The sequence below is a fragment of the Canis lupus genome, chromosome 1 (genome assembly GCF_011100685.1).
Source record: "Canis lupus familiaris isolate Mischka breed German Shepherd chromosome 1, alternate assembly UU_Cfam_GSD_1.0, whole genome shotgun sequence".
In the NCBI taxonomy this organism is placed as follows: domain Eukaryota; kingdom Metazoa; phylum Chordata; class Mammalia; order Carnivora; family Canidae; genus Canis; species Canis lupus.
Genome location: NC_049222.1, coordinates 112,107,905 through 112,125,000, shown reverse-complemented (window position 1 = coordinate 112,125,000; position 17,096 = coordinate 112,107,905). Strand labels below are relative to the sequence as shown.

Sequence of the window (17,096 nt, the reverse complement as noted above, 5' to 3'; positions counted from 1 at the left end):
CAGTCCAGGCTTCCCCGCAAGTCTAAGGAAGCAAGGATGAATCAGCCTCTCAAAGTAGAATGAAGCCATGGTGGGAAGTGAAACTTCTGTCGGAGGTCCAAGGCCACTCTGCCTCTGACTCACCTCAGACAGGGCTTAGCTGCTGGGTATGAACTGGGGCCCTGCAGCCAGATTCTCACCTCTAGACCTGGCTCCTCTTGAAACCTCAGTTTTTGTTTCTTTACAATGGGTTGCAGCAGGGTGGGATGTGGTCATGGTGATTTACAAAAGGAGGCACACAGTAGGATGTCCAGAAGTGCTAGCCCCTTCCATTTTCCCCTCTGAGTCTTAGCAGATGATGGAATGAGTTATGTGGTATGGTTTGGGGTTCCTGTTAGTCTCCTGATGGGTGAGTAGTCATCTAGGTTCTGGTGAGATGAGTGGGAGGGGGGGAGGGCAGCAGAAGGAAGAGCAGCCATCCATTGTGTCTGAACATCAGTAGCAATAATAAAAATGATTAACTATCTCTCGTGTACTTGGTTCTTACTAAGTGACCAACTCTCTGTGTCACTCCCTGTTTCCATCTTCACAGCAGTTCTCTGGGAAGGTGGACCCATCTTAGAGGGGAGGTAAAATATTCAGAGAGGTGAAGTCACTTGCCCAAAGTCACACAGCCGATGGATAGCAGAGCTGGGCTTTGGACCCTGAACCAAATCCTGGATTTGACGCCTTTGCTCTTGGCCACAGATCTGTGGGAGTGTGGGCTGTTGAGGACATCATTGCCTACAGAGCTGGGAGGGCACTTGGAGGTGTCTTTTATAGATTGGGAAATGGATAGGACAAGAGCTTTCTGCTGGATGACCTGCCTATTGGGAGTATACATATGTTTGGAAAGAGACAGCAACTTCTGGCTTAGTTGAACATTTATTACAAAGAGCAGAGACTGGTGAACTGTGCCCCCCCACCCCACCCGCCTTCTCCCCACCAGATTCTCTGCAGCTCTGGAAACTGTGTTCTCCTTGCTCTCCCACCAGGGGGCGCTGCCTCCTGCCACCTCTCAGCTTCAGGCCTGGTTCCTTCCACTCCGCTATCCAGTGGTAACTGAAGAACCCCAGGATCCTGGACTCTGGGCCCCCAGTCCCCACCTTCTCTGGGACCCAGGAGTCTCAGCGCCCCAGGCACCTCCACTTCTAACTGAAAGCCAGAGGTCATCCGTAGCAGCACAATGAGGATGGTTTTGTCCAGGGGATGTGGGGTAGTAGTGACCATTTTCCCATTTGGGGCAGGGGTTGGGGCTGTGTGTGTGGCCACAGCCTTTCTCCTTGAGCCAGTGTCTCCTCCAGCCATCAGTGAGTGAGCCCACCCTAAGGTGGGGCCTCTTTGGTCCTTGCACCTGAGGTGCTTATTCATAGGGCTGGGTCAGGAGTAGCAGAGACAATGTCCTTGACCTCAATCCTAGGGAAAGTAGCTTGGTTCTTCCTCCATGGATCCTGAGGAGACAAACAGAGATGGATAGATAAGCAGGCCAGAAGCCAGAGAGAGAGCAAGAGCAGGGACACTGAGGTAGAGATAGACACCAGTGGACAGAGGAGGAAGGAAGAAATGGGTGTACCTGCCACCAAGAGACTGGGCATTTGGACAGAGGGCACGAACACACCCAGGGACAGGCAGACCAACCATATGAAGAAAGAGGGAAAGGGTATTGACAGCAAAGGGGGGAAGGAATGTTTCCTTCCTTTACTGCCAGTCCAGCCCCAAACTTCAAGTCCTTTCCTCCAGACGGGCAGAGCAGAAGAGCAGTCAGTAGCACTGTCTCCAAGGCCATCCCCTACCCCTTTAACCACATGGGGTGTTATCCACAGGTACCCTTTCACCAGGATCATTGTCTGCCCGAGTCCCAGCCTCCTCACCAGCTACGTGGCCTCCTGGCTTGGTTCTGGAACCTGCCTTGAACCCAGGGCAGTGCTAAGCAGCTCGGTCAGGGTGTCCAGCTTCCCTGCCAGTGCATCCATCCGCTTCTCCAGGGCCTGATGTGAGCTGCTCAGTCCCAGCTGCAAGTCACACAGGATCATGTGCATCTGGGCAGAGAGGGGGTCAGAGATATCAGGCTGAGGTAGATTTCTTCCTTAACCCAGCTCTTGGCTCGGTGTTTTTCACACATGGTTTACATCTTCTTAAAAGCATAGGGAGTGAGGATTCCATTCCCGTTTTTACAGCTTTGGAAACAGGCCTGGAGCAGTTAAATACATGCCCAAGGCAACACCCAGAGTCAGACCCAGTACATAGAAGATAGGTGCTTACTGAGTATTTGTGGAATTGATGAATGACTTCAAAACCCACATAGCCCTTTCATTACCCTCTCAAACTAGGATTCACAGCTTTATCCTTGAGGGTGTGTGACCTTTCTATGAGAATTCTTGAATTCTCAGTTTGGGGCTGGATAATCTTAAGAAATTACGACCTGCCAGTTCTGGCAGATCCAGGCCACCACTCCTTGCTGAGACCTGCCATGAAGTTTAGGGACCTGCATCTGTGACTGTACTTGGCCATGGCATTGGTGCCAAGGGCCACTATTTGAATTGTCTCGGGCTAATGAGAAAAAGCAAAGCCACTTGATAATAAGCAAAAGGCGCTGTGAGCCAAACAAAGGGATGTGATGTCACCATCCCCAAGCACTGGCCGAATCAAGTGGTCCCAGCAGAAGAAGGGCAAGCTGAGTCAGCCTTGGCCAAGCCAGCTTGCCCAGTGCGGAAGCCCCCGTGGCCTGGGGCCCCTCTTTGCAATAGTAACAGAGCCTGGCTTTTACCAAAACCATGTGCCCCGTCTGTGTCAGTGTTGTTAATTTGCATTTTATTGGTTTTACCGTTTGTGTTTGAACTGGTTTGTATATTTGCTTTGGTTTTATTATTGTCTCAGAGTCATAGTTGGAAGGAATTTTATATCCGTCCACATGTAACTCAACAATAAAAATAATGTAAAACCAAACACTGGAGTTCTTTGTGCAATTTCTTTTCTTTTCTTTTCTTTTTTTTAAGTTTAAAAGGGATGGGTCTCCTCCGTGAGTTTAAGAAACTCTTACATCATTCATTCAACCACAAACCTCTATCAAGTGCATGTGTGTGCACCAGACACATGTTCCCTGTGTTGGAGCCAGCTGTCCCCAGCAGCTGTGCCAACCTCCAGACCCTTCCCACAGGCCCCCAGTACCTTGGAAATGTCCACCATGGAGTTCACTTGTTCTCGGAGCTTTCTGTGTTTCAGCCGTACCTGGCGGAACCTGTGGGAAGAAGATGGAGGTCAGAAGTGACCCCAGCTCGGGGGTGGGATAAGGGGAGGAGAGCCTCACACAGACGCAGTACAGTGAGGAAGCATTGCCAGTGCTGAAGCACCCATGAGCCCATCTCCTAGCCCATCCTGACCCCCAGACACTGAGACGTGCAAGACAAATCATCATAGACAGTTACTGTGAAGTCTAGGTGGACAGCTGTTCAGTAAGCCACAAACACACAGGTGTCTCGACCTGGGCACACATTCATCTTTGCACACCATGCAGAAAGGAGATGTGCACACAGAGAGAGGTCCTCACCTGTTAATGGCAGCCAGCAGCCTGCGCTGGTGCTTGCGGGCAGCTCCACGGTCCTTCCTGCGTGTGTGTTTGTAGAACATCCAGGCCTCTTGCAGCACTCGGGCAGCTGACTCCTTCATCTGGGGGTGGGCACAGTGTCAGCAGAGGCAGACACCTGGGGCTCTGGGAGGAGGGGACGGTGTCTGAGGGAGGAGAGGGAGGGCTGGAGCAGGAGGGGATGGGGTGGGAACTCCTGGATCTGAGGGAGGCATGTGCTGTGGGTGCTATATACCCATCCTCACCTCTTTGGCATACTGGATGTCCATCATGAAGTTGTGCACATGCTTCTCTGCCTTATTAAACTCCAGCTTCCGGGCCACCACGGCCACCAGCAGGGCTGTGCAGCAGACCCCCTGTGGGCACAGCAGACAGGAGGCCTCTGGGGCTCCCGTGCCACCAGACTCCCTCCTTGAACCCTCACAACAGCCACAGAAGGCAGGCATGACCACCGCTGGTTGACAGACAAGCAGGCCCAGAGAGGAGAAGCAGGGTCCCACAGCCCTGAGGGTTAGAGCTGAGATCAGAGGTCATGTGTCTGAGTCCCACTGTGTTTGTAGTGTTTATACCTCCAGATGCCCTCTTTCGTTAAAGTTATGATTGGAGAAGGGGAGAAGGACTGATTCTGGGTGAGAAGTAGGCCTTGGGCTCCTGCGGGAGCCCTTCCTCCCCACTACTCAGGTCCAGTTGGCCATCAGGTCACCAAAGGTGTCCCTCCCCCTCCTCCAGCCCCCTTGGCTTCTGCCCAGTTTTGTCCCCACCACTTCCCTTCTGGACCATCTTCAGCCTTTCCCTCTCCTGACCTGGACCCCAGGGAGATCTAACAATTATGACCTTGCCCCCTTACCCTAATATAGGCTCCCATTGCCCCCAAACTTCTTACCCTCTCTTTCAGAGCCTTCCAAGGTCTAGGCCTCACCTCCAGACAACTCAGTCTGGCTTCATTCTGCCTCAGCTGCCCAAGCATCTTGGTCTAAACACTCCTCCCTTCTCCCAAAGCCTCTGATCCATCAGCTGCTTGGTGGCACCTGCTGCTCTTCCTTGAGTTACAATTTATTTTCTTCTGAAGCCTTCCCCTTCCCCAAGCTTAGCTCATGAAAACTCTGAACAATTTGCTAGTTACAAACACTGGCTCCAGGATTCCTTGTGTTCCAAGCCCTGCTCTGAGCACGTTCCTTAATTTCTCAGAGTCTCACCTTCTTCCCTGTAAAATGGGCACACCCTCACAGTATTACTCTGTGGATTCCTTATGCTAACACCTGGAAAGTGTTCAGAGCAGAGGCTGGCACAGAGTGTGTACTTGATAAAGTTAGTTATGATTATTCCATTGTGCCGGGGAACCTCTTGGCCAGGAGCTGGGCTGTGAGCTCTAGCACAAATTGCCTGATCTCTCTAAGTCTGTTTCTCTTTGTGTCAAATGAGGGAGGAGGTCCTGGGCAGCCCTGAGGGTCCCTGACCCTTTGGTGTTTCCCTGGCCAAATCTCTGCCCTCTTTCCTGGTCCCAAAGACTCCTGTGGGGGAGGGGATTGAACTTCCCTGTCAACCCATCCAGCACCAGTGGAAATGCAGCATGTCCCAGAAAGGGTTGGGGGTTGGGGACCTGAATCCCTGAGGGTGGGAAGAGCCAGGTCTCATGGGGAAGTGAAGGCCAAGGCCTTGGGTGCTGGGTCCTGGATGGGGATAGGGGCTATGTAGGGGGAACTGGATGTCTAGGTCTATGAAGGGAAGGTGGTAGATGTCTGGATTCAGGAGGAGGCCGACTCTGGGGAGTCTCTGCCTCTTCCTTGAGGACATGAGCTAGGGTGGGGGCAGCTGGATGCTTGGGACCAGTTACAAATAACAGCCTTCCCACCTCCACCCAATGACCCATTTACCGAGCATTTCCTATGTGATGGGCACTACCTGAAACCCTTTATGTGGTTTGATTAATTTCAGGAACCCCATGAGAGTATACTAGTTATCAATATCCCCATTTTATAGATGAGGAAACTGGGAGATTATAGGCTTGATCTCAGCTTGGCAGTGGCAGGAGCAGGATTTGAAGCCAGGCAGCATGACACCCCAGGCATGCTTTTCTTTCTTTCTTTCTTTTTTTTTTTTCCAGGCATGCTTTTCATGAATCTGTAGCCTTAATGGAGACTGGAGACTAGGTTCCTGGGTCCGAGAGGAGCCTAGAGCTGAGAAACCAGGGGCCTGTGTCCTAGATGATTGAGAGGGTAGACAGGTGAGGAGCCTTCATAAGGCTCAGGGATGGATTCCTGGATTCTAGAAGGAAATGGAGCTGGGAAGTCATTCCTGAGGACAGTGGGGTCCAGGGTCTTAGGTTCCAAAGAGAGCAAGGACTTAGGGGATGGATTCCTGGATTTTGAAAGTAAATGGGGCTGTGGGCATCCAGACACCCACATCTCTCGGGGGTGTCCTTGAGTGCTTTTGTTGGCTGCATGATTTCCTTGGGTCCAGGGGATGAGCAGTTGGGGACAGGGGTAGGGTCTCTGAGAGGGCTGTACTCACCATTACTCCAGTGCAAAGGCAGACAATCTTGCCCCACATGGTGCCTGGCACCACATCTCCATAGCCAATGGTCAGGAATGTGATGGGGATCAGCCACAGTGTGTCTGAAAGGTGTCCAGTGGCATTAACTGCCTGCCTATGGGGAAGGATGGGTTAGTTCTGATACTCTACCCCAGGGGTTCCCATGATGTTTGATACTCTACAGTCCCCTGAAGCACTCAGAGAAAAAGTTAAGTTCTGGGCTTAAGGAGAGCCTGCCTGACTTCCTCTCTGCTGTGTGAGCTGGGCAAGTTATGCTCAGCCACTCTAGGCTGTGGGTTTTGAACCTAGATCCAGCCAATTGCAAAACCTGTTGGTTTTAGCTAGGCTACCAGGACTGCTGCTTTCAGATTGCATGGTTGAGGGGTTGAGGGGGTCAGAAACCCAGCCCAAGGTCCCCTTGTCACACCCTGGCAGGGATCTGCATCCGCCCAGAGGAAGGGGCACCTTTTTCTTTTCTTAAAGATTTTATTTTTTAAAAAGTAATCTCGGGGATCCCTGGGTGGCTCAGCGGTTTAGCACCTGCCTTCGGCCCAGGGCGTGATCCTGGAGTCCTGGGATCGAGTCCCACATTGGGCTCCCTGCATGGAGCCTGCTTCTCCCTCTGCCTGTGTTTCTGCCTCTCTCTCTCTCTCTCTCTCTCGTGAATAAAAAAAAAAAAAAAAAAAAAAAAAAAAACTCTAAAAAGTAATCTCTACATCCAACATGGGGCTCAAACTCACAATCCCAAGATCAAACTCACAATCCCGAGATCGAGTCACACGTTCCACTGACTGAGCCAGCCAGGCGCCCCAGGGGCACTTTTCTCTAATGTTCATAAAGATGCTGTAGGGCCTATACAGGAGGCCCCTGTCAAGACTAAAAAGGCAAGATCCTGCCCTCCCTTCCCCTCACTTCATAAAAAGGGATATTTAGTTCCAGCCATGGAAAGGATTGAAAATCCTGATTTGTCTAAACTTGAGCCCATAGATCCCTTGCATCAGGGTCAGCAGGGAAAGCTTCATTCATGAGGCTCCAGACATGTCAGACCCACTACACTAGTGTCTGGAGGTGGGGACTGAATTTGCACTGTTAAGCCCTACTCCCCTCATCCCAAAGTATATTCAAGTTTGAGGACTTCTGCTTTGCGATTTAGAAATTTGACCCACCCCCACCCTCCCATGTTTCAGATGAGAAACATGTGGGAGGAAAACTGAGATCTTGCAAGATGAATGAGTTTTAAATTGTGCAAGATTAGAATTGCCCGGGAGACCTCAAAGTTGGTACAATTTGATACCCATTTTACAATTAGGGTCAGAGAGGATCTAAAGACAGCTCTTATCATTCCCCGCTTCCCCTCTAGAATCCTTTGCCAGATAGATGTACTAAACCAGAGGTTCCCAAACTTGAGCAGGGGTCAGAATCACCTGTTAAAACAGATTGCTTGCCCCCACCTGCCAGAGTTTTGGATTTGGTAGGTGTGGGTAGGGCCTAAGAATTTGGATTTGCAGCAAGTTCCCAGGTGATGCCGCTGGTCCTGGAACCACACTTTAAGAACCACCGGCTAGGGATCCCTGGGTGGCGCAGTGGTTTGGCGCCTGCCTTTGGCCCGGGGCGCGATCCTGGAGACCTGGGATCGAATCCCACGTCAGGCTCCCGGTGCATGGAGTCTGCTTCTCCCTCTGCCTGTGTCTCTGCCTCTCTCTCTCTCTCTGTGACTATCATAAATAAATAAAAATTAAAAAAAAAAAAAAAAAAAAAAAAAAAAAAAAAAAAGAACCACCGGCTAGGGGAATCCCTGGGTGGCTCAGCGGTTTAGCTCCTGCCTTCGGCCCAGGGCGTGATCCTGGAGTCCCGGGATTGAGTCCCACGTCAGGCTCCCTGCATGGAGCCTGCTTCTCCCTCTGCCCGTGTCTCTGCCTCTCTCTTTCTCTCTCTCTCTCCCCCCTCTGTCTTTCATGAATAAATAAATAAAATATTTAAAAAAAAGAACCACCGGCTAAGATCCCCCCCTCACTTTATCTGCAAGAGAGAGCACATGAGGGCCCGAAAGGATACAGGCCCAGCATCTAGTCTGTCCAGCAGGCAGCCTGGAATCCTGTATCAATTCAATTCCTTCAGGAATTCCCTTCCAGAGCAGCCCTAAATCACCACCGTCCCAGGATCATGGGCAGCACCTACAATGCATCTGTGCTGATTCAGAACAGGTGTCTCTGACCTCCAAGGAGGCAGCTGCAATCTTTGGGCAGCCCCCAGTACCTGGGTTTAGAGACTGACTAGGTGCTTGGAGACTTGAGGCAGGACAGGTGACGAAGCGGGAAAGGAAGGGCTTGCTAGGGTGTGTGTGTGTCTGGGGAGACTGAGGCTGCCAGGTGGGGGAAGGGCAGGAGCTGGCCCATTGGTTCTTCCCGCGCCCCCGTGGGTGAGTGTGGGCAGACAGCTTCCTCCTCCGCTTTGCCCCAGAGGGGCCCGAGCTGTACCACCGCGCGGGGCAGCCGTGGCCGTTAGCGGCTCCTCCAGATGCTCTGGGTACCCGCACCCCTCACCCCCGGCACCCTCACCTCTCGGCCACCGACAGCACCCAGGCGGTGGTGAGCCAGAGGCCAAGCGTGAGGCAGAGCAGCAGGCGACCCGGGTGCGTGTTCATGTACAGCTTGGCCACGAACCAGTGGCGGAAGCGGACCTGGTTGAGCGCGCCGATGCTGCGGTAGGACGCGTTGAGCAAGACGCCGCTGCGCAGGAGGACGGCGCGGGGCACCAGGTAGAGGCGCAGCAGCATGGCCAGCGACAGCAGCGCCTCCCCCTCATCCAGGAAGCCCGGCCAGGACTGCGTCGCCGTGGGCCGGGACCCCAAACCCTGTGCGCACGGCGGACCCCGCACCGGCGCTGGGTGCAGCCCGCACACCGCCAGCTCCAGCACGATCTGCGCCGCCTGCCGCCCGGTCAGCGCCACGCGCCAGTCCCGGAGCCCGTTGTCGGTCATGAACAACTGCGGGGAGGGGACAGACGGGGAGGGGGTCACATGAAGGTCAGGCGGCCGCCTGCCTGCCGGTGCCAGGAGATAAGGGGGGCGCGCCCCGCGGGGCCAGGGCGGGAGGGCGGGCGGGTGGGGTTGGAGAAGGTGGAGGAGGAGCAGCGGCAGGACCTGGGGAGGACGTCTCTTCACTTTCTTCTTCACCACCACCCACCCCCTCAGCTTCAGCCCACTTCCAGAACTTCCTGTGTACCCCACGTGGCTGTATAGACTGAAGATACAGGGGAACAAAACAGAAATCCCTGCTTCCCTGCAGCTGACATTCCACATGCCCAGAGCCCTCTCCTCCTCCTGTTTCTGGGGACAGGGGTAGCAACTAACTGTAAACCTCATTCCGTTAGCAATGACAACTAACATTTACAGGGCACTTTGAACGTGCCAGGCACTGCTCTATCTCCTTCACATGTATGACTCAGGGAATCGTCACAACACGGTGAAATCGAGAGCATTTTTACCCCCATTTTGCAGATGCAGAGACTGAGGCCCGGGTCCCCTGGGTGTAGCAGCACAGCTGAGCTACAAAACCAGGCCACTGACTTGTTCGAATGACTGTTATTAATGATAACGTGTACTTTTTACTCAGCAGGCCCCACAAGGGGGAATTACTACTCATGACGGGTAAACCCCATTTTATATACAAAGGTTTGGGGGGAGGGGGTAGAGAGGAAAGGGGTGAACGCAACAGGATTTGGGGATGTGAGGGATGGGATGAGGGGAGGAGGGTGGAGAGCTGAGTGTCTGGGTGAGACATGAAATAGAAGGGGGCAATGGGTGGAAAGACCCCACCCCCACCCCAGAGTCTAGGAGGTAATTGGCACAGAGGTGGGGAGCTCAGGAGTCGATAAGGACCCGCAGGTGCATAACCTAGACTTCAGGTTGCTTGGGACTGGAATAGATGGGGCTGCAGGGATGGAGGACAGAAATCTAGGGGGCTGGGCCTGGAGTGAGGCTGCCTGGGGGTGGGAGCTCTCAGCATCACAGGAGTGCAAGGGGAGACGGGGCTGCAGGTGGATCTCCAGGAGGCTCAGTCTGTCTATCTGTGGTTATTCTCAACTTGGTCGGTGAGGGTGTGGACAAATCTCAGGGTGGAGAAACCTCATTACTCAGACCAGGAGGAGGAGAAGGTGGAAAATGTGAGCTGACAGGGTGTGGTGGGGGCTGGGGGGGGGGAGTAGCAGGAAGGGGCCCAGGGGTGAGGTCTGCCCTACCTGGACCTCTTTGGCGTGAAATGCCACGATAAGACAAAGGAGCAAGAAGGTGGAAATGCTGATCATGCATTTAACCAGGAACAGGTAGAGCGCCCACTGTTGGGAGGGATAGAAAAAGGGGTAAGATCCTAGGTCCCCAACCAGTCCCCTCTACCTTCCTCCCATAATGCCATCCCTTCTCAATTCCTAATTTCCTGGCCTCCTCTGCCCATCCCCCAGCCTGTCCCCCTGGCAGACCTGGTTCTACCTGATGTCTCAGTTTTGGGGAACTCTCAAAACCATCATCTTGTCCCCAAGGAGACCATCATCTGCCCTCATCCTTCCCAGCCTTCTTCCCTTGCCCATCCTTCCCTGGCTCAGATGCCAGTGTCTACGTTCCTCTTCGGCCATTCTCCTAGGACCCACGTGTGAGGGGAGACCTTGCAACTCAAAAGTCTCCTAGGTCTCTTTTTAATTCCCCCATCCCCTCAGTTCCTCAGTTAGGGGGTCGGGGAGTGGGGAGGTTTGGAAACAGACATCTGGCCTCTAGAAAGTTCCTCCCTTCCCTTACCACACAGCTGGTCATGCCCTAAAAAGCAACCTGCCCTAGAAGTTTTCCCAAGGAGCCTGGAAATTATCACCCATCCAGTATCCAAGCAGTGAATGACACCCTCCCACCCCCCAAACCCTCCCTACCTAGGGAACTGGGTCCCTGAGACCCCAGCCCCAGCTCTGAGGGAGGCCCGGGAGTCCTGGCCCCTGTGTCTCCTTCCCCCTGCCCTCTCTCCTGGCTCTAAGCCCAGGGCAGATCTGGCCGGAAGCACATGGCCTCCAGAAACCACGGAGAGATTTTTTTTCCCCTTTCTTTGTGTGGCAATACCTTGGAGAGATCTAGAATTCTGGAAGGAGGGATTTAGGGGGGACCGGGACTGCTGGAATCCCGTAGGAGGAGTGGGGAGGGGTCCCTGCCTGAGGAGTGTAGTCAGGGAGAGGGGGCCACCTGGGCTCCGGGCGGAGCTTAGCACCTGTTTCTCCTCAGATGACTGCCAGCTCCCCTTGCTGGGCCAGGGCCCCACCTCTGTGCAGGGGAAGAGGGCCAGCTTCCTGCCCCAGGGGGCCTGCCCCCCCACCCCTCCCTGAACAATGGTACTGTTGTTCCCAGCCCTCCCCTACCCCTTCAGCCTTCTAAGGCTCCCCAGTTCCCTGACTCTTTTTTTTCCCTTGTCCCCAGTCCCACTCCACTAGACACACCCCCTGCCCACACTGCACCCACTTCTCTGATGGGGCCCTCTACTTTGCTAGTTCCTCTTCCCCCAAATCCCTGACTAAGTCTCTGAAATTTCTCTGCCTCTGGGTATGTTTCTGTTTCGATCTCTATTTTCGTTTGAGGGTCTCTGTTTCTGTCAGACTTTCCATCTCTCTGTGCCTACCTCAACTGGGGGAAGCTCTGTCTTTCTCTGTGGCTGTACTTCTGTCTCCTACTATATTGTTGTCTCTTGTCTCACACCACCATTATCTCTCTGTGTCTCGGTCTCTCCATCCAGCCTCTCTCTGCCCCTCCCCCTCCTGATATCTCCATCGTGTTCCCCTGCACTGGCCCAGTTGGGCACCTGCCTCTCCTCCAGCCCCTCCCCCCCAGCAGGTGTCTGGGTCCCTGAAAAATGAGCTCCTAAGAATAGCAATGGAGGTGGGGAGGAGGCATGGGTGTTGTCAAGGCACAAGTAGAAAGGGGGCTGAGGAGGACCCTTAGGGCCATGTATCTCAACCCTCACCCCCAGTTTACAGTTGGGGAAACTGAGGTTCCGAAAGCTGCAGCAGTTTCCCCAGAGTTCAACTGCTGGAGGCAGCAGCCCGGCAAATGGCAGAGGGAAGGAAGAACGGAGAGGTGAGGAGAGAGGGAGGGAAGGACGGGGTAGGAAAGACCCCCTCGTCCCTTCCCATCTGCCCAGAGCTCATGTCCTCACCTCCCCTGCAGGGCGGGGTGCTGAAGCGTGGGAGCGGCGGGTAGTCCCTGGCCATGCTTCCTGTTGGCATGGGCTTCGGTGGCCCCACCCCCTCTGTGCCCGCTGCCCTGGCCTCGGCTGCCCAGCCAGAGGAAGCTGGCCTGCCCTGAAACCTCCATGTGGCTCCTGGTCACTTCCAACTGCCCTCCTCCTCTGCCCCCAAATCCAAATGTGAGCCTCCCTCCTCCAAGAATGCCCCCAACCCAATCCTCAGGCCAGTAACCCCCAGCTAGCCCAATTCCACATCCTTTACTCCAGACAGTTCTCCAACCCCTCCTTTCCGATTAAGCAATTCCGTTCCGTCCTTAAGCCACTGATTCTGACCCCTGTCCTCTATCTGCCCCATCATGGTCCAGACCAGGGCTGGAATGTGCCGAGAGCCTGCTCAGACCTGTTCTGGCCCCACCTGTCCCTTTCCTCCTTGCTCACACTACCCTGGGTCAGGTGCCCCTTCCCCCAGAGACGCTCTAAGACTCGTTCTTCAGACCCAGGAGCCCGGGCTCCCGGCCCCCTCCTCTGGGACCTAGGAGGCCAGACCATTGTGAACCCACTTCTCCCAGACTAAATAGCATGCAGACCCTGGGGAGGTGGGGAATGAGGAACATGGGAGGGGTGGGGGTTGTTTCCATTTCCATTCCACCCCCACCCCAGCCAGTTTCTTCTGGTCCCTGCTCTTGGCCACCCAGGCCCTGGGTAAACCTGAGTTTAGATAAGGACCAAGGAGCCGCCGCCTACTTGGAAGAAATTAGCCTTTCTCCCCACCCTCCTGTCACTGAACCTGAGGCTCCCTCTCCCCTCATCTGTTCTTGGGAGACTGGATGGTCTGATAAGCCCAACCCCTGGCCTCCAGGGCTCCTGGACCTGCAGCTGCCCAATTGCAAACCTTCAAACCCTGTCCTTTCCTTTTGCATAGAGCCCTGAGCATTTTACCTCCTTTGGGCCCCAGGAGTCCAGACCCTCCACCCTCTCCTCCTTCAGACCAGGGAGTCTAGGCTCTCTGCCTCTTCCTCAGACCCAGGAGCACAGAGCCCTAGCTCTTCCTCCCTCAGATTTAGGTTTGCAGACCCCCAGGTCATCCTCCCTCAGATTTAGGTTTTCAGACGCCCAGGTCCACCCCCCTTAGACTTAGGAGTCCAGACCCCGCAGCCCCCTCCTCCCTCAGACCCAGGAGTCTCAGCCCCCACCTTCCCATGGCCCAAGATAAGAGCTCCACTCACCGGGCACCCTCCGAACCATAGCATCTCCGCGTGTAGTACCATGAGTCCGATGCCAATTCCCGCCAGTGCTAATGCCCAGCCAGCCAGCCACTTCTCCTGCTCCAGCAGCCGCTTTCGCCGCTGTAGGGCCCCCAGGCCTGGCACCAGCTCCCCGCCCATGGCCCCTGCGGTCTTGGGGCTCAGCCAGCTTCCTGCCCAGGGTCCCCCACCTCGCAGCACACAAAGGGCAGCCACTGTGGCTTGCAGGTCCTCGGCCCGCTCTGCTCCTTGCTCTGGGGCTCTTGCTTTGAGGCACAGAAGAAGTCTGTGCCCTCTGGGGGTGGTGACGGCTGGGCAGGGCGGGGAGGGGCTGGCGTGGCCCTTGGGCAGAGGGGAGGCTCCCTAACCTCCCTTCTCAGTCTAAGGAGGGACCGGGGTGTGTCTTGGGGCAGAGCAAGGAAGAGGCGTGCATCCACGTGGATAAAGACACATACTGGCACACAATAGACTGTGTCACACACAACGGTGCACCGTGTAATACACTCCTAAACTCAGCCACACTCAGACACCGCAAGACACCGGTTGATACACCCTCACACACGGCACGGCCGGAGACGGAGCCTAACACACATGGGCACACAACACAACCTACAGTGAGTGACTCACAACTCCCGATGAGCTCGGAAACCCACAGCCACACCCAGACACCACACATATGGTGTGACACACGCCGGCACTCAGCAAGGAAGGCAGTGCTCCTGTGGTGCACATGACCACCCAAACATTGTCCACACACTGGCAAAAACACCGCAGTCAAAACTGGCACAGTGTTCTCTTACACAAACAGCCACTGCCAGACTCCACATTTGAGGCACATCTATAGCTACATTAGCACAACACATACTAATCATTAGACAGACACACAATATGTTAGTGATACCCGAATGCCACACTTCATATACCTGTGTAAACCATGCACTAATAGTGTCCTAAATATTATACACCCATGGAGTGACACCTGACATGTGCAGACCAAAGCTTTGTGTCCACACCATAACAGACCTCAAGCGCCCAGCACACAGAGAAATGCACACTGATACACATCGTGGCACATGGCAACTCAAATATATATGCTCATAGAATGATTCACAGCACATACAGACCCGCCACGACACACAATATACCCCAGCGCACAATGCCATTCAAATGTACAGTTAGGACAGTGGGAATGGATGCATGAAGAGACCCACACAGAAACCCAAACAGCGCATACCCAAAGTAAGATATTCTGATATATTTTGGCGCATCACAGAAGACACAACCCAGAATGGTACCCAGGGGAAGGAGGAGCAGGGCACAGACCACATGGATCCCGAATCCCAAATGCAACAGGCACCAAGTAAAACATGCAACGTCTCCTCTGACAAGCCACATCTGAATTATGCCCACATGCGGCCTGTCGCGCGATATAGTCAACATGCATGGCCACACAAACACAACATAGGCAGAGCCATACACAAATACAGAATGACACAACCTTTTTTGGACACCACGTATCACATAAAACACAGAGGGACCCACTGGCACAGCCAACACCTACCCCTGCAATGACACCACACATAACACCAGGGCATACCCTCCGGTGCAGTATAAGACACAGCCACACAAACACAACACGCTCTGAGGATGGCCACCCAGGTTGTGTTCTTAGCAGGGAAAGGAGAGGCCCGTGAAATGGACATATCCCTGGACATGACACACAAGGTCACATCTCTGAATGATAGCTCGCCTTTACACAGATAACACACATAAAGAGACACAACACACAGTGACATACAGAAGAACAAATGCAATGCAGAGTGATGCACTGTGACTCCTAGAGTGACACAGTGTGGAATGTCCCTGCGTGCAGCAGCATGGAAGTACTACATGAGATCTGTGTGCTGCCCATCAGGACACAGATCCAAACCCTCCTCAGGCAACACATCGGGAGACGCTGGCCTGGGAACACAGAACACCTTGCACACACCGACCTCTGAGACACTGCTGGTGGCAGCAAGGTCACCACTCTAGCGACAACTCACAGACCTAACCCCACTCTCTTCCACTCCATATGTCATGCAGGAACATGGACCCGCCAGCCGCAGGGAAACGAGACACTCACGCACAGACACGTCTGGCAACACACCAACACAACCCACACAGACACACCCAGAGACACCAAACCGCACACACAGACACGCCCAGTGACAAAAACACAACCCCTGCCGGTGCCCCGCCCGCTCCATGGCACAAATGTGATTCCCACTGTGGGTGAGACACGGCGGGAGAGTGATGGAGACACACCCGGGCACACCCAGATACCACACGTGTGCCCGCTGGGAGAAAACGCTGCCCCGGGCAGTCTTGAGGCTACAGCCGGAGCACCCCTGCTACCTGCCACCCCTGTGGCCTGGCACGGGTCTCTGCACTTCTCCTCCCCCCTCTCCGGTTCTCGGGCCTTACCTCGGACTCCTCCCTTGTCTCTCCTGCTCTGGAAGCTTCTGGGTCTGTGTTAACTTTAGCTCTGGCTCTGCCTTTCCCTGTCTCTCCTGTTTCTCTACCTCTATCTCTTCCAGCTCTGTCTCTCAGGATCTCTGACTCTCTCCATCCTTGTGTCTGTTTCCATTCCTGTCTCTGGCTCTGTGTCTCTCAGACTCTTTGTGTCTCTGTGTCTCTCTTAGCATCATCTCTGTATCTCCATCTTTGTGTCCCCCTGTTCCTTTAGTTCATTCTCTCCCTGTCACTGTCTCTGTCTCTGTCTCTGTCTCTATGCTCGCTCTCTCTCTCTCTCTCTCTCTCTCTCTCTCGGCGGAATGCTCTGTGTCCCTGCCTTTTGCTGACCTTAGGTTTCTGTCTTTGTCTGCGACTCAGTTCCTCTGCCTCCGGACTTCCTTTAGGCCTCTCTCTGTCTGGCTGTCTCTGGTTCTGCCTCTCTCTCTGGACCCCTCCATGCTTGTCTCTGCCTCAGTTGCTCTCTCCTGGGGGCAGCCTTGTCCTTTCTAGTTCTCCCACCAGCCTCACTCAGGGGCAAGAGGCCAGACAACAGAGGCTGCAGCGGCCTGAGTCGGAGGCCACGGAACGGAGACCTCCAGCCCTTGCACAGCCCTGCCTCAGTGCGGGGCCCTGGTGAAAACTGATGGGGTGGGGGTGGGAGGACAACCAGAGAGCCCCCGAGTGGTGCAGCTGGAGGGGGAGAGAGGCAGAGACAGGGAGAGAATGTGAGAAAAACAAAGAGGTGGAGAGAAGAGACGTGGAGGTGAAGGGAAAGCAGAAGCTGGGATCGAGACATGAAAGTCAGAGCAGACAGGAGTTTTGTCTCCAAAGAGACCACAATAACTAAGAGAGAAAAACGGAGCAAAGGCTGGCCACGGGAGAGGCCAGGGTGGGCAGCAATGGGGTCACAGTGGGAAAGGCACTTGCCTCCAAACGGAAGTTCTGGGATGTGGGGGTCAGTCGGTAGGACACACCGCTCCAGAGCCAGCTCCCTCCAGCCCAGGGAGGGGC

The 17,096-nt window shown here is 54.4% G+C and overlaps 1 protein-coding gene and 1 long non-coding RNA gene across 6 annotated transcripts in view; one reads left to right on the top strand and one right to left on the bottom strand.

Annotated features, from left to right (window-relative positions):
* The window catches only part of LOC102153684, an 11,023-nt gene extending 8,064 nt beyond the window's left edge, over nt 1-2,959 (top strand). The window contains exon 4 of one of the 2 annotated variants that reach the window (XR_005354574.1): nt 968-2,959. This is a non-coding gene — a long non-coding RNA (uncharacterized LOC102153684). The remainder of the gene's footprint in view (nt 1-967) is intronic. The other variant, XR_005354573.1, reaches the window with a different exon arrangement.
* KCNN4 (potassium calcium-activated channel subfamily N member 4) lies at nt 933-17,096 on the bottom strand. Of its 4 annotated transcripts, none has more exons than XM_038528679.1 (10): nt 17,013-17,096; nt 13,572-13,780; nt 10,373-10,468; nt 8,692-9,119; nt 6,113-6,248; nt 3,847-3,957; nt 3,566-3,684; nt 3,187-3,256; nt 1,890-2,057; nt 933-1,469 (listed from the first exon to the last, which is right to left on the bottom strand). In XM_038528679.1, exons 2-9 carry the CDS (start codon nt 13,728-13,730, stop codon nt 1,893-1,895), a joined length of 1,284 nt encoding a protein of 427 aa, XP_038384607.1. In that variant the 5' UTR covers nt 13,731-13,780; nt 17,013-17,096; the 3' UTR covers nt 933-1,469; nt 1,890-1,892. The 4 variants fall into 4 exon arrangements, with proteins under 4 accessions (XP_038384607.1, XP_038384606.1, XP_038384609.1 ...); XM_038528678.1 differs by lacking the exon at nt 17,013-17,096 and adding an exon at nt 16,056-16,921; XM_038528681.1 differs by lacking the exons at nt 13,572-13,780; nt 17,013-17,096 and adding an exon at nt 16,056-16,919.

Excerpts from the sequence above, each read along its gene's own strand:
- KCNN4 (XM_038528679.1), bottom strand. The coding sequence starts at position 13,730 with ATGGGCGGGGAGCTGGTGCCAGGCCTGGGGGCCCTACAGCGGCGAAAG. Across the intron at positions 3,257-3,565 it reads CTGCTGGCTGCCATTAACAG|GTTCCGCCAGGTACGGCTGA; the intron begins GTGAGGACCTCT and ends TTCTTCCCACAG. Across the intron at positions 2,058-3,186 it reads CCATGGTGGACATTTCCAAG|ATGCACATGATCCTGTGTGA; the intron begins GTACTGGGGGCC and ends CTCTCTGCCCAG.